Source organism: Hippichthys cyanospilos, chromosome 2, assembly GCF_059441005.1.
Source record: "Hippichthys cyanospilos isolate Australia breed blue-spotted pipefish chromosome 2, RoL_Hcya_1.0, whole genome shotgun sequence".
Classification (NCBI taxonomy): Eukaryota; Metazoa; Chordata; class Actinopteri; order Syngnathiformes; family Syngnathidae; genus Hippichthys; species Hippichthys cyanospilos.
Genome location: NC_142370.1, coordinates 10,386,786 through 10,403,786, shown reverse-complemented (window position 1 = coordinate 10,403,786; position 17,001 = coordinate 10,386,786). Strand labels below are relative to the sequence as shown.

General features: G+C 41.5%; 1 protein-coding gene across 1 annotated transcript; it reads right to left on the bottom strand.

Annotated features, from left to right (window-relative positions):
- Positions 1-9,048: 9,048 nt before the first annotated feature.
- Positions 9,049-16,837, bottom strand: tspy (testis specific protein Y-linked). The gene is made up of 8 exons (XM_088408694.1): positions 15,446-16,837; positions 15,287-15,364; positions 13,553-13,664; positions 11,821-11,975; positions 11,372-11,448; positions 10,927-11,096; positions 10,601-10,645; positions 9,049-10,507 (listed from the first exon to the last, which is right to left on the bottom strand). Exons 1-8 carry the CDS (start codon positions 16,394-16,396, stop codon positions 10,470-10,472), a joined length of 1,626 nt encoding a protein of 541 aa, XP_088264820.1. The 5' UTR covers positions 16,397-16,837; the 3' UTR covers positions 9,049-10,469.
- Positions 16,838-17,001: the final 164 nt, after the last annotated feature.

Genomic DNA, 17,001 nt, shown 5'->3' with positions numbered 1-17,001 from the left:
CTGAGGAAATGAGTCACGGATGTGTGCTGACTTCAGATTTCCTCTCAACTTTGGCTCCCAATCCCTCTCGTGTCATTGTGCCAACCTTTGACTGGAACGTCAAATCAGAGATTTGTTTGTGAATTTTCAGATGGAGTTTACTGAATCTGGGAAAATACAGTAACATAGTAATAAGATTAAAGTGTTTGGGAGGTCACACTGGGTGGATTTATGGTTTTGGAGAGGCCTGGCCGCTTTAGAGCGCCTCATGGTCATCTGTGGGTGCATGCATCACAGACAGAATAGGATAGGATAGGATTTTTTTTTTTTTTTAATGTCCAGCTTGAAAGAGCAGGAAAGCTGCTTACTCCAAAATATTTTGCACTACATGACATTTCACACTATCATCCTCATATGTATATTTTTTCTTCCACTCCATCTACTTCATAATATGTTCAGAATGGTCAATTCCTTTGTTAGTGATTCATTATCACTGCCCCTATCTCCCTATTACTGTTGTTTTTTTTTTTGTTTTTTTTCATTATTATGATTTTTGTGTGGAATGTAAGTCTACTTGGGGAAGTGAATTGAATAAGATTTTCATTGTGTAGTGTTACTATGCATATGACAATAAAACTCTTGAATCTTGAAAGCCATTGTTGGGACTGGGGCTTTGTGCAACGGGGAACAAAAATGTCGCGTCCACTTTAGCGCACCTGATGTTTCACCTTTAGAAGATATTTTTCTTTCATTTGGCGGGGACTTGAAATGTTTGCGCAGGTGAGAAGACTGGCCTGAAATGTCCCATATGATGGATGCTATTTGCCTTTTTGCTATTTCTCCCTGTAGGCTGACTGCAAGCCGCAGCTGGATCTCGCGCCAGGCCGCCACAAGACCCATCAATCACCGCAGGCACACGATTGTGCCCTTGAGGGAGAAGAAAAAAAAAGTATTTGACCTGCTGACAGTCAATTCTGTAGTGACAAATTGCCATCTATACACACAAGCCCAATGCAGCAGAGAGGCAACAAGTGCACAGATGCATGCTGGGAAAGCCTCTTGACCCCGAGAGAAAATCACAGGGTAGAACAAAATATACTGGCCTGTTTTATCACAACAAACATGACACAGTGCTTCATCTGCCTCTAATTATTATCTGATGCCTGAGAAAACATCAACATGAAAATACAAGAGCAGGTGCTTGCCGATGACCCTGAACTTTGCACAGCAGCAATTACGAAAGTAGGCCAACGTTTTTAACATGTGGATGAGGAGTGCATACTATACGTGATGTACATTCTCAGCAGCTCTCCGCACGCTTTATGCTGGAGCTGAGCTGAGCCTGCAAAGATCCAGGGCATGGAGCTGCCAATGTGGAGTAAACATTTTTAATTTGAAAGTAAACGTTTGGCATGTTCATTCAAACGTACTTGTAAATGCTACATGCTAAGAGCTGCATTTTTTTCCTCCCATAATGCCGGAAGGTATTATTAACTTGCATGCACATATGCCATGGAATTTGGGAAAAAAATGCCGAATGAACGTAACAGCTAATAATAAACAATGTTTACTTCATTTTTTTAATGTATTGAACACAGGCCAAAAGATTTTTATTTTACGTGTGCAAGTTAACACCCGGTGGCATTATGGGAAAAATACCAAGCTTTTAGCGTTTAACCTACAAGTAAATGATAAAAACACAGTAAATTACCCCCACAATGCCATGAGGTATTTAATTGCTGGCACATACCTCATGACATTATGGGAAAAGATGCTAAATTGACAACAATAAAATTGTCGGATTTCCTCATAAACAATGTCCACATTTTTTTTTTTTTTTTTTACTTGCACAAGTCAGTTCCCTATGGCATTGTGGTGAAAAATGGCATGTTTTTAGTCTTTATGCTACATGCTAAAAATGTAACATTTTTTTTTTTTTACCATAATGCCATGGGGTATTGACCATTATACCCATAGCTTGCAGCAATCATGGAAAAGATGCTGAACGGCCATAATAAAACCATGAAAATTCCTAACGAACAATGTTTACTCATTTAACCTTCCAAAATAATGGTATACCATAGGCCAAATTCCCCAAACTTATTTTTTTAACTTGCGTAAGTCAAGACGGTTGACAAGCACATTCGAACATATACGTACGTTTGAATGTTCTAGTCGGCTAAAAGTTTTAACTTTTAAGCGTACCATATTTCCCATAATGCCGTGGAGTACTGACGTGCATGCACGTATAATAATAAGGGCAAAAATTGCAAATCTAAAACGCTTATTGAATTTTCAAACATATTGGTAAAATGCAGACCAAGTACGTTCAAACGTAAGACTGGAAATTTGGTCAAACATACTACGCTACTTGTAAGTACATTTGAATGAGTTTGCGGTCCAAAATATTTCCTCCATTTTGGCAGCTACTTGCTTCCATAATTTCTCCCCGAGATGAAGCGACTTGGATGAAGCCGCGTTTGAGGCTCCATATGTCCGCAGGGCCCGCCGCCATCTGCCTCCGACACCAGACTGGCACGCTCCCTCCGTCCTTCCCTCCCTCCCTGTAAAATGTTTCCAGGAGAAGCAACAGCTGTTGAAGAGGAGCGGTGTACAAATAATGACGGGTTCGAAGAAGCTGCTTGCTGCACATGAGGATGTGAGCTGGCTCAAAGAAAAATAAATCTGTCAGCACTCTTGAAAATGTGGCCCACGCCGATGCTACATTCGCGCCAGGGTTTTCACGACTATTGATTGTACTTGCTTCATTTATGCCACGACACAACAAGAGGAGAGACACCTTCTTCTCCTCAATCAATCAATCAATCAAATTTTATTTATATAGCCCTAAATCACCGAAGTCTCAAAGGGCTTCACAGAATGAAAAGAGGTCGTACAGAGACATCTTTTCAGTATAGGGTACACAACAGTATTCCCTGTCAAAGCTCCCAGAAGGGGAAGGAAAAACTCAAAAACCCCAATTTGGGGAAAATCAAAAACCTCCAGAAGGGACCACAGGTGGGAGGAGCCCCCTTCCAGGCCCACAGGTTGAAGTGGATGCTGCATGTACCAGACACAGAAACAACATAAATTACAGAAAACATATTGTGCTATGTAGTGCAGTGATGTCTTGACAGCAGGCAAGGCCAATGGGCAGGAACCATCCCACATTCCAACCAGGCGGACTGCAGACGGCCGAACTCCTAACCCGTGATGGTCGACCAACGTAGGACCCAATGGAGGCGGTCAAGTCAACCCTCACCATCTAGCTAGCCGACTCTCCCAGCCGGAAGAGGGGGGCAGGAAAAAAGAAAAAAGAAGAAGGCTACAGACAGGCTAAATTAACTAAATGCTTTTGAATATAAATGTGTTTTTAGTCGAGATTTAAAGATTTCTACTGAGGTGGCTGCACGAACTTCCATAGGTAGTACTGGCGCGCGAATGGAAAATGCCCTTGATCCCGCAGACTTCTTTTTAGCCCGTGGGGGTCGATAGCAAACCGGCATTTTGCGATCGAAGTTGTCGGGGCGGAACATAAGGTGATACTAAGTCGACGAGATAGGAAGGAGCTAAACCGTGTAGAATTTTATAAGTAATTAACAGCACCTTAAAATCACATCTCACGTGTATTGGAAGCCAATGCAGGTCAGCTAGAATCGGAGTAATATGATCAAACTTTCTCGTCCTTGTCAATAGTCTCGCTGCTGTATTCTGTACACACTGCAGGCTTTTAATGTAGGACATGGGAAGTCCAGAAAACAAAATGTTGCAATAGTCTAGGCGTGACGTAACAAATGCATGAATTAATGTTTCTGCATCGCTAAGAGAAAGAATAGGGCGAATTTTAGCTATATTGCGGAGGTGAAAAAACGCCGTTCTTGTCATGTTATTAATATGTGTTCGAAAGGAGAGAGTGGAGTCAAATATCACGCCGAGATTTTTTGCAGAACTACTTTGGGAAATAATACAGTTTTCTTGGTTCAGCGTGGTATTCTTAAGCAAGTGCTGATGATGAGCAGGGCCAATAAATAACATCTCAGTTTTGTTAGGGTTGAGAAGCAGAAAATTGGAAGACATCCATTGTTTAATCTCGGCAAGGCAAGCCTCCACTTTACTGCACTTGCACGGATCCGTTATTTCTAAGGGCATATAGAGTTGTGTATCATCAGCATAGCAATGAAAACTAATAGCATGTTTGCGTATAATATCGCCGAGAGGAATCATGTAGATGTTGAACAGTAAGGGACCAAGTACTGACCCCTGCGGGACACCACATGAGACGGAGAAAGACTCAGAGATCGCATCACCATAAGAAACACTATGCGTCCTTCCCAGGATGTAAGATCTGAACCAAGAAAGTGCTGATCCCGAGATACCAACACATGATCTAAGACGTTCTATAAGAATATGATGATCAATAGTGTCAAATGCGGCACTAAGATCAAGCAGTAATAATACTGATGAGACGTTGGCTAATAGAAGATCATTCGTCACTTTTACTAGGGCTGTCTCAGTTGAGTGGTTGGCCTTAAAACCTGACTGAAGGAGTTCAAATCTATTGTTGTCTATCATAAAATCGCTAAGTTGCTGTGTTACAACTTTCTCAAGAATTTTGGCGATAAACGGAAGGTGTGACACTGGCCTATAGTTAGAGAGATCTTCAGGATCTAGGTGAGGTTTCTTAAGTAATGGTTGAATGACAGCCGTCTTAAAAGTCTCAGGTACAATGCCAGAGGAGAGCGACAGGTTGATAATATTCAAGACAGATGACCCTAAGACCGGGAATAAATCTTTGACGAGTTTGCCTGGAAGCGGGTCGAGCATGCAGGACGTCGGCTTTGGAGAAAAAAAGTACAAACATCACCGGTAGACAAGGGGAGTCGGTGCTAAAACGTTAGCTAACGCTAAATGCTAAGCCTATCATGTGCAGTAGGAGCAGTGACGTTCCTGGACAGTTTTAACTGGGGTGGAAAGACGATGGCAGAAGGATCTACTGGAAGGGTGGAGTTTATAACACCTTGTACACAAACATAAATAGTCACCAGCAGTAGTTGCATTTAGTCAACTAATCGGATGTAAAATGCAGCATATCGTTTCAGCTAGCAGGTGCAATTGTATAACTATTATCTTACAACCTGAGTTCTTTGAAGTGGCAATATGTAAGAATTTAGACCGTTTTTCACAAAGCATGAATAAAATAACAACATACCTTTTGGAAACATGCCACAAGTTGATCATGGTTTGTTTTTTCCTTTTTTTCAGGATATGCTATTTGAGATCACCTGTGGTGAATTGGTGAAATTGGAATGAAATTGGCTAGACTTGGGGACATTGTTGAGGTGACATTCACTTTCTAATGCTTGTGGGGGAGGGTTAAAGGTAACAAGGGCTGCAATCTGTTCCTTTCTGTGTCTGTGTATTCACGTGTGATGGGGGGGGGGGATTCATCTGTCTGGTGTGATCGTCTGTAACCGGGCCCAGGCGCGAGCATGCATTCTGCGATCTCCCGGATAAGAGTCATCCATCTGCAGCGTGTATGTGACGAGGCCCAGACGGCTCCTCTTATCATTGCACTCGTCCATTTCCCTTACCCCCCCCCCCAAACTCTTTCATCACCCTCATCACCTACAGTAGCTTGCAATGCTGTTCCTCATCTTGATTAGATGACAAACACACAATCAGGAAAGCCCACAATACATGCTGAAAATGCGTACATACAGTACATCTGGAGAAAAATGCTTGCAATTCCCTCAGCTGCAAACTGAAGTTATTAAATTATTATTAAATCGTTATTTACTTTACTGGGGCATTTAAGCAAGTTTTGCACAAAATATAACTTACTTGAATATGAGCTACCTTTTGAACATTCAATGAATATTTTAAAGCAGTAAACATTATTGTTGTCTGTACATTTGGCAGAGGATTTGTTTTTGAGTAAACTTAACCTTTTTCAAATAAATGTTTGATGGGTTTAGTACTTCTGGTTTAAGTACTCCAGTAGTTTAGTATTAGTAGTATTCTTTTTTTTTGGTTTTATGTTTACTCCTACTTTATTAATACACGAGTGATGAAAACAGTACTCATGCAGAATGACAAAAAAGTTGGTCCTATAACCCAATCGTATTTCTCTCTCTCTCTCCCTCTCAAATTAATGTAATGGCAGCTTTGTCATAGTTTTTTTTATGTTTGTTTTGGAAGGAGTGTAGAATTCTAGTCCCAGTCCCTTGTGAATAACAGCAACTAGCTGTACAATAAATATTGTAATGTGTTTCAAACTTACTAGGGAATATGGGCATAACAAGCGCCACACAAAGGTAAATAAATCCTTTCTATATTTTTAAATTATGATGTTTTCTGATTACATTATATATACGTAGCACTTACTATACTATTTTGGTACAAATTTTTAATATGTATATACAATTTTGATGTTTTTATCTGGGGTTCTAAATGCATTAGCTATTCAACATAGGTTTGGATTGCCCGCCGTACGGTGGATTCGCCTTACGGATTAATCTCGTAACATGGGGCCCACTGTGTATGTGTATATGATAATTAGTGAATGCGTGCAACGCGTGCAAAAACCTTAGGTAAAAACACCACGACTTTATACAAATATTAAAAATTAGTAACAATCTACTGTACAGTTAAATTAAATAACATAAATATATAAAGGAAAAATGACATTTACCTTTGGGGCGACATGACTTGAGCTGGGTGGAGGCGGAGGGGAGTAGAGACCAACCCGCAGAATTTATTGATTTATTTTTATAAACAAGAACTTTTCTCAAACTAGAACATATCACCAGCGATTTCCTTCTCTTTAATCCATAATAGAAGAAGCCTCTCCATTTTGTTGTCGACCGAGGTCCGTCCCCTGGCAAGGAAAGTCTTGCCCTTAGAAGACTTGCTTGCTTGCATAGCTTCCTTGTTATTGAGAATTGTACATATTGCAGAGCGGTTATGGCCATACTCGCTAGCAAGGTTAACTATGCGTGCGTCTCCTTTGTATTTTTTATTATCTCCTGCTTGGTTTCTATTGTCATCATCCTCTTACTTCTCCCTTTACCGCCACTTGCAATTTTAGAAGCCACGTCTAACAGACAAAGTTTGCAAAGTCTTCACAACACACCGACCAGCTGTGCCATCAAGCTAGATGAAGGCGTTCGGCCAATAGCATATCGGCATTTCTGTGATTGACGTGACGCCGGCCAATAGCATATCCGCATCTCCGTGACCGAGACCGTGACTGTGAACTTAATCGACCAAAAGCATATCGGCATCTCCGTGACTGAGACCGTGACTGTGACCTTATAAGACCAATAGCATTTCGGCGTTTCTGTGACATGCGAGAATAATTATTTTTATTGATGCAGCAAAGCGAAAAAAGTAAAGCGGACACACTGACCGGCAATAAACATTTGGATGGAAATCCCATAAATGTCAGACAAAAACTGCAGTAGATATTGGTGCCTTGAATTCCAACCAATCATTTTGTGATCGGAATGTACTTTTACTGAATTATCGTTTTCCAGTACTTTCCACAAGACTCCTTAGCAAACAGAAGGTGGGGCGCAAACAGCCCCCTGGGCATAGCTTGGACACCACCAATTTCAGCTGTTGCAAACTTAGTCCCAATCGAGATTGCGAAAGAACCAAGCCTGTGACTAATTTATGACGATGAAACGCGGCTGCTCTGTGGCGGTGGGGGTTGATCAAAGTGGGAGCAAAATGCCTCATTTCACATGGGATCACTTCACATGGTGTAATGCGTTTCCAGCATTAGTATTAATAGTATGTGCCCACCAGAGGCTGCATAGCCTGAGTGCTGCCGGGCCTTCAGCACGGACAGGTTTTTGCGAGTGGAATATTTATAGCTGTGCATTAAAAGTGGAATCAAGGGTTTAAGTGTACCGTTGCAACACTGCTGCCGTTCCTTTGTCTGGGCCTGTCCAAAAATGCCTGGCCGCGAGCTATTTACAGTGCCAGCTCGAAAATGGGAGTGATATCACATGCATGCCGCTGCGCCGGCAGTCAAATCCATTAAAGTGTCACTCTGTTGCTTTTGTTTGATCTCGCTTCAAGAGTGGAGAAGGTGACTTAGATGTCAGAGTCGTGAAAGAAGTGTTCTTTCACGTACTCCGCTGCTACAAAAACACATCTTTATGATGGTTTACTTAGATTGGCTCTTCGCTCTGGAAGTATTTGTTTTCAGCCAAGTACCCCGATTTAAAAAAAAAAAAAAAAAAAAGTGCCATCTGTGTGTGACTTAGTTTTGTAGCGGTATCTCTGGGAACATTTGTCAGCAATTTGCCATGGAGAATTGCATTACAAATGACAATGCACATCTGCACCAAACTTGACAAAACAAAGTTATTCAACATTGTGAAAAGGAGTCACTGAAACACAATTTAGCTATAAGATGTTTTATGTTCCAGTTTATTGGCTCTTAATCTGAAAACAAATTAAGTTTTCCTGTAACTTCATTAAATTACATTAAATTAAAAATATGATCTGGATTAGAAAGGAAAAATACATTCTTTCCGTCACTGCATTAAAAACCATTACATGAGTTTTGCTGATACCTGCAGAAACCTTGTTAAATCAACATAATTTTGAAGTTAATTATTTATCCTTTTTTTTCCCTAAACAATTGGAGCATTCACTTTATAAATGGGGCAGCAAGGTGGAAGAGTGGTTAGCAAGTCTGCCTCACCTTGGATAGATGGACTATAAAAAATGCGGTTCTTAGGTAATAAATCAGACAATTCTGGCACAGTACTCGGTTTTAAGTCCTCCCAACAAAAAATGCTTAGCACTGGGTAGGATGAGTAGCTGAGATATAAAAAAAGAACATTGAAAGGGACGTCATTGGAAAAACAGTTGAGAACTATTGTACCAGATTATCAGAAAAGTTTAAAATCTTGAATCGAAAATAACACTTCCATCAAAGTCTGCAATATATCGAATGCCTTTATTTGTAAGAATTAACAAACTACACCACACTGCCATCTTGTGGCGGCAAGTACTGACGGCCAGTGCGAAGCAATTCAAATCAAGCAAGACAACTTAGTGAAACAACGTCCTACTTTATTAGGTCTGACTCAAATGGTGGACATCTCACCCCTTACAAAAAAGAAATAAGAGTAAACAAAGCAACCAAGGATACAATGTTCTAGAAAAGCACACCACTGGAAAGGGGGGGTGGGGGTGGGGGGGGGGGGGGGGGGGTAAAACCAAATGTGTGTTCCAGTGCACCCCAAAAAGTGACACAAGTTTAACACAAAATGATGCAATGCCAGTCCCCTAATTCCTCATGGCCTTGTGAACATCTGGTGCACAGTAAAAACGTACATGACAGAATGACAATTGGCTAACTGCTTATGTCGGGTGTTGCGAAACACAGCCGGTGGTTACCAGCTACCAGTTAACCGTAAATTGATTACAGATCATAGTTTCGCTAGTACCCTTGGATAAGAGTGTCCCTACTTCCAACGTAAAAAGAACAAATAATTACTGTACACCACACATTCATTCAAGGCTGCATAATCTCAAACATAAAGTTTGTTGTTTGAATGTTTCAAGTGTCCGTGGGGGAGGGGGAGGGGTGCCTTGTGAGGTAAATTGGTGAAGGGAAACCCGACGCTGGCCCTAATTTACATTTCAACAGGTAAGCTGATCCAAAAATAGACAAAGTGGAAATACAGACATAACTAACATGATGATTGAGGTACTAGCTACTTATTTCATGAAAAATCCTGCTGTCAAGTATCGTTTACAAGTATAAGTACCTTTGAATGGAGCACAAAGGATGCAAAATTGCAGATACATTATGAAACCATCAGATCAGTATGCCGATGCTATCATCTATACCTAATGAGCGTGTACAAGAACATCAAATTTAATTAAAAATAATGTTGAAAGCTGATGCAAATCCACTGAAAATACAAAAATTCTACCAACAGCGAAATCAAAAGTACACAATAAGGGGCGGAGTTGCTGCATTGCCAGGTAGAGGGAGCAGGAGCAACAAAATAAAAACAAACAAACGAACAAACAATAACAGAAAAAAAAACACATTAAGTTCATGAAAACAATATTGGGTTCTCTCGACACCAGTAGAGTAGACATTTTGTTGTTCGCGGCCTCGACTAACGTATTCGAGTGTGGGCCCGTCCCTGAGAACACATTATGGTTCAGTTCTCCTAAATGTGATTGACATAATCGAATTGATTACGAGAGGAAAATGAGCCAAAGGTCAAGCGGGCCTGCGTTCCGTGTTTGAGAGATTCTCGCTCAAAAGCTTTGTGTACAATGCGCTGCGTTAGAATATGCCATAGAAAATCATGTCAGCTAGCCTTGGCTTTATTAAGTTAACCCTGATTTTAGGAGCGTTGAGAGATCATATTTTGGTATCTTACAAAAATAGGGCATTTTGTGCATAATATTAGGAAGATCCGGAAGATGCTCAGGCATACCCGCTATCTTTCTTAAACCTCCTCGTCCTCCTGCTCGCTGTCGTCCGAGCCTGCCGCGGACAAAACGGATTTTCGGTATTTTTGCTTGACTTTGGCGAGGAGAGAGTCACATGCTGCGGGGAGACGCAGCGAACGAGACTTACCGTCGATAACAATTTCTCCGCCTTCGCCTTCTTCTTGGCTTTCATCTGAGAAGAGGTGAGAAAAACTGAGCATTCTAAGATTCCTACAGCTTCAGGCAAATTAAATTTAAGTCAAGACTTTTTAAATACATGTTCATGCATAGAGCATGGCAGTAGCGAATGGATTAGTGGAAACGAATGACTGATTTAGAGTGTATTTTAAAGATTGACATTTGAGGCTAAAATCCTACTAAAGACATGTTTAAAAACAACTAAGTGCATATTCGCATGGGCCCATAAGAAATGGATTCTACCTCCCTCGCACCTCAAATCAAAATTGAACCAACCTGCACTTGGCACCCCCTCGTCGTCCTCGTCTTCTCCCCTTCCTTCTTTTTCCTCGCTACCGCTATGGCCTTGTTCCGTCTCGCGGGTTTCCTCGTCTGAGTCGGAGATGACCACACAGTCGTCACCGTCTCGGTTGCCGCGGCCGGCTGCTGCGGTGCCGTCGCCATCGCTGGAGGACGGACATGTGGTCAGTCAGGTTGACAAAAAAAAACAAAAAAACCTTTACATCAGCCTGAACTTATGTATCTTTTTTTGTAAAGCCAAAGGCAGGATAATTAAATGCTCTTCCACACCATAAAAAACAATACACTTTTGGAATAATGAGAAATATGTCCCATGTTTAGCACAAATTGATGAATAAATAAAAGAATACAAGAACATTCCTTTCGCTTTTTAATTGTGAACCGCCAAACCGATACAATAACCTTTGGCAATGCCACTTACCTGCCGTTCTCTCTCGGCTGCCAGAGCGGCGTGAGGTAGTATCGCAAAGGGTCCCTGTACAGGTCGTCCTTCAGGATCTGGACCACCGCAATTGAAAGGCAAAGAGTTAACTTAATGAAGTCAGCCTAGTACATAGTCTAAAAATCCTTAAATTGATCATTTCAATGCAAACGTAATTCATTTATTTGTAACATTCATATCTTGTGGCACTTTAGGAAAACTTGGCACAACCTTTTTTCTATCTGTCTACATGTGTTGCTAATCTATTGGTGTTCAAAAGGTTTAATAAAGGGTTCTAAAGGTGTGATCCTGTTAGCATTTACTGTGGAGGCTACACTATATGACTGGTTGAAATTCATAAAGTACTATTCCGTTTGTGTTACGTTGGGTTTGACAGTGGATCTGAGTTTGCATGTGAGTGGTGCCAGGTTGCTCGCCATCAGCTGTACCTGCGCGACATCATCTTGCCCGGGGTTGCTGTGGTCGCCAAACCAGCTGAAAAAGGTCTGGTAGAAGCCGCGTGACATCTTCCTGGGCTCGCTTTGGGCCGTCAAGTTGTGACCGCGATGCCACAGGATGGTGTTGGATAAGGACATGGGAGTCACTGGCAATGAGACGGAGTTTTTTTTTTTTTTTTTTTTTAATAAATCGCGTACATTCCAAAATCCTCTTACAAAGGAGAATAATTTGACAAAGTTTAAATATATTTTGCAAATAAAAAATATTTATCACGTGACCGAATTCTTGCATCTAAAATCTTCTTTTCCCATTGAGATGAAGAACTGCTATTACTTCACTCCAGCTTTCCCTTCACAAAATACATCTTTGATAGCAAAAGCACAACTCTATAATGATGGGACGAGAGCTCATATGAGATATCGTGAGATTTAAACGCCACGAGATTTCTCACACATCATGAGATCTCCTTTTTTTTTTTGGCTTGTTGGGCCACAAGTGCAAATGAATACAAAGCAGAAAGCTCTGTATGACACTAAAACATGCCACCAAACATGCTGAGAAGTCTAGACTACGCTTCAAAATAAACCTTAGCACACCAAACGATGTATGGACACTAACGCCTTGGTATGGTTTTGTTCTGAAGTTCTTCACAGAAGCGTGTCCCAAAAACTCTACCGCAGGTTCTGCCGCTCGGAGCGAGTCACGATACAAACAACACAACGTTTTGAAATCACATGCAAGCGCCGATGGAGGGAACTAAAAAAAACTACAACTTTATAACGCTGACATTTTATCGCTAAACGCTCGTTTCCACGGTTTAGTACAGTCTCTAACATAAATTAGCAACCACCTAGCAGCGTTCGAGTGCCCCGTTAGCAGATATGTTACTTTTTAGGGGAAATAAATCATAGCAGGGGGCCTAAACCAAAACTGCACACTTTTTTGCTGAAATCCTGACACAGTTGCTGTTGCTAGGGATCACTTTGTGTCAAACATAAGTGAAATGTGTCTTCTGTGGGTCTGACATCACTACTGATTAAAAAATAAAGCATGAAGAGAGAGCTATCCAAAAGGTTCAATTTAAGTAAAAAATTGTTTATGAAAAAACTATTTAAAAAAAAAAGTTCATTCATTATTAAGTGGAAAGGTGTTAGTGTGTCTTCTGTTTTTATAATCACTTTTCATTAATTTTTTTTTTCCCGATCACAAAAATACTCAATAAAAGCATCCCCACGGGAGAAGTAAAGGATGCGCTTACTAATTTATTAGTGTGGCAATGTGTTTGGTTTTCTAGTTGAAGAAATTTATGGGAAGATATTGGCATATCAGACAAAGAAGATCGGTAAACACTGCCACAAAATTATGCCAACCAAACACAGGTAATATGAGCTGTGTGTATTTTGTTGACTAGTCCAGCTGCAGCTGAAAAATGAGCCTGTAACAAAAGTGACTCTGCTGTTTGTGTTTACATTTGCATGCGCAATGATAAGAAAACTTTCAAAACCGGAATGTTTGTATCGGGCATTATTTTATATTTTATATTATATGAAATCTTGTCTTGGACTGAATCTCGTGAAATATCTCGTCTCAGAACTTGTACGTTTAATGGGGATTGAAATGGCACACACAAAATGTAGCACATCACCATAATCAAAGAAGATGCAACACCCCCAAAAATTAAGGGTCTCGCTCTCTCTCTCTCAGCCTGGAGCTTATTTGTACCTCCCAGTCCGATGTGCAGTTCCTTCATGAGGATGTTGTTCTGGAAGTATGGGTTCCGTCTGAAGTGGAAGCGGATCTGGAAACCCACTTTGTGGTTCTTGAAAGTTTGAATCTGATGGAGGTGAAAAGTTTGAATGTTGTTAAAATTATACGCCAGTGAGTCCCAATCACTAAATTATCGGAAGCAACCGTAACAAGTAGAGTTTGAATAATGACATCGTAGCCAAATCTATCTTAAAAAAAACAAAACAAAACATTCTGGTTTCATTAAAATGTGTTGCACATAATAGCTAAAAAAAAAAAAGACAACATTTATTTAACGTAAAATCCAGTTGTATTCTACCCTACTTAAAATATTAAACACAAGTTAAATGCACTTAAAAAAATGCACCAGATTTGAACCTAACAAAACAAGATTTTACTAAATTGAGTTTGTCAAAATACTGCGACTGAGAATAAAACAACATAACTAATTGATTGAACAAATAAACATTTAACACAAATTTCATCGAAAATATTGAGAGCCTAAGGAAAAAAAAAACTCAATATATATTAATAACCTTAAGTACAGTTATATGTTCAAAGGAACAGGAAAAAGTTCGAAACTTATCTAGTCCTACCCCCTCAACTCTTTTGCAACAGATTTCTTTGACCCTTTATTTCTGCTTCTTTGGGAAACCCTTTTCAACCACCTGACAGATTTGAGTTGAAAATATCCACCTTGTACGGGCCAAAAATCTGAGTGGGTCCTTTGGATTTTTCGGCTAAATTCATATTCTATGAATACAGTATTAATCAGGATGACATGTTTAGACTAGTGGGCGTGCATGAAAGATATTGTAAAGAAAAGCTTTGGGTTGACTTCCCCTAAAAAAAAAAAAAAAAACGCACACTGGCTTTAAAAAAAATGCTGTGTGCATAATGACAGTCTACAATGTAAGGTGCAGCGATTAAGCAACTAAGAACAAATCAATAACGAATGAATCAAAAATGATTTTTTTGTTTGTAAGTCAATAGAGACCTAACATTGTCCAAACCCACAAATAGTAAACTCTTGACAAGATTTCATTCTTCCTTCACGGAACAGAATCAAACTAAAAAATTGACAAACATCAATTTTCATTCAACAGCTTTGCTTATTTTCTGACTTGATGGACCCAAACCAGATATGGAAATGAAAGAAAATAAGTGCATTTTCTGAACAATTATCTGAAAAAGTCTTATTTTTGCATAAAACCTGTCTCATGCCATCAAATTCTTCTGCGACAGTACTTGGATACCATGTACTGTAGATGAGTGGTGCTCAAAAGGGGGTACGAGGACCTCCGGAGGTAGGTGAAGACACCCAGGGGCTCGCCGAGATTTTAACAGGGTTTCTACAGATAACAATTTTATTCAATGCTTTTTATTCCCATGACAGGAACAGTACATTTTTATTTTCTAATTAAGAGCAAATGAACTGGAACATGAATCAACTCATTGCTAAACTGCAATTAAAAAAAACTGTATGCCTTTATTTTCATTTTTGCGCTAGTTAGGGGTACATAGCTGTTAAAATATTTCACAGCGAGTTCATCATCGGAAAAGGTTGCGAACCATTGAATTTGATCATCGAAGTACTAGTACGTACTGTATAAAGATGTCTGAAGGTAATTACATCCCCCCCCAAAAAATCCAAAACATTCCAAAAAAGAAGCCCGAACGGAGGGAGACGTTGCAAGTGTACCGCCTCACCTCCAGATCAGTCATGTAGCTGAGCGCATCCTCATCAGTCTCGTCAATGTGAGCTGAGAGGTGCGGGTGGTTCAGTAGCTGGAGCCCCAGCGTCAAGGTAAAGCATTAACACATTTACTCGCATTCCGAATTCACTCAAACCGGCGCATGGAAGGATACAGCGGTCACCCAGAAGCCAGGGATGGTTTTTGTGATGGAGCTGCGTTGGTCGAGATGAGGCCGGCGCATGCGGCTCATCTTCAGCTCCAGGCGCTGGTGGAGCCAGGCGCTTTTCTTCTCGAGAGCTTCCAGTCTCATCTGGACCTGCGCCAGGAGAGCCACTGACTGTCTCATCTCGGGAGCCATCTTAACAGACACAATGGCGCACTCACCGTCCTCATTGTCCTCATTCTCGGACGGGAAAGAGGAGCTCGGTGGGGAAGAAGATCCAGACATGGATTCGTCACCGTCGCCAGCCTCATTCACGTCCTCTCTGTCTGCGCTTTGAACACACGTGGAGCTGTCGGCAGCGGCTGCACGTGTTTTAGAATGAGCTCGTAGGACTTGGTGGTCCCTGCGCCGATTGGCTTTGCTCCCCTGCTTGGCTTGTCTGGCTCTTTGGGACGAGCACGGAGTCTCTCGGCTGTCTTCGCCGTCTCCCCCCGTGAGGCTGGCGAGGGCCTCGGCGGCTGCTATAGCCGCCGGGTCAGAATCAGACTGGTCCAGAACATTGCAGGGCTTGGGTACCGCGCTCGCATCAGCATCATCCTTAGCATCAGCACCATCCTTGGCATCAGCGCATGTGTGAGACATGGGCGTGGGATCTTCCTTTGACGACTTGGCCTCCTCCGATTTGTGCTCATCGCAAATGGAGTTGGTGAAAGACGCAGAAGCAGGACCGTGTGCACTTTGAGAACTTTCTGCTTCCTCTTCATTTTTAGAACGTTCCTCTTGTATGTCCGCTTCGGCGTTTTCGCCATTTTCGCATCGCTCCGAGTTCGTTTCCTTACATGCGTCGTCCACTTTCGTCGACTTGCTGGGAATAGAGCCTTCGTCATCCTGGCCCGGTGACGGACACCTTTTCCTCGATTCGGAGTCGCCGCTCTGCTTGGAGTCCGTCAAGTCACTCATGCTGGCGAGCTAGCCAAAACTGCTAACAGGCTAGGTAGCCCGCGCGCACAAATACGAGAAAGGTCAACGTAGCCACGAGCACTCGAATCTACGCACCGGATAAAACGTCGAGGTTGCGCGATCGTTCTGGTTTGTCTCTTCGTGTAGCTTACATCGTCAGTGACGACTGGGTGAGGGTGCAGCTAGCTCGCGGCCTACGAAAACGATAGCAAATAGCAGTTAAATGCTAATGCTAGCTAGCTCGATGTTACCCATTGTCGTGTGTCTTCGGAGTCGGGGCGACACATTTCCGCCAAAAGACAAGACGGGCAAAATAAAGGACGGACAAATATTCAATATCGCGTTGCCATCCTGCAGTTACTGGGCTCGTTTCTTTCTTACTTTGCGTTTGCTTAATCCTTTAGCTCACTATCCGCGTTATCGCCCTCGAGAAAAAAACAACTCTCCGATTGGCCAGAGTGTGTCGCGCTAAAAGGTTTTGACCAATCGGATTCAAGGGTGTGTTAACAGACTGATAAGTGCGCAGGAGTGACGTGAGATAACGGCAACGTTGGGTATCTCGCTCAGGCCCAAAATGTTCACCTTTCAAATTGCTCAAACTGAAT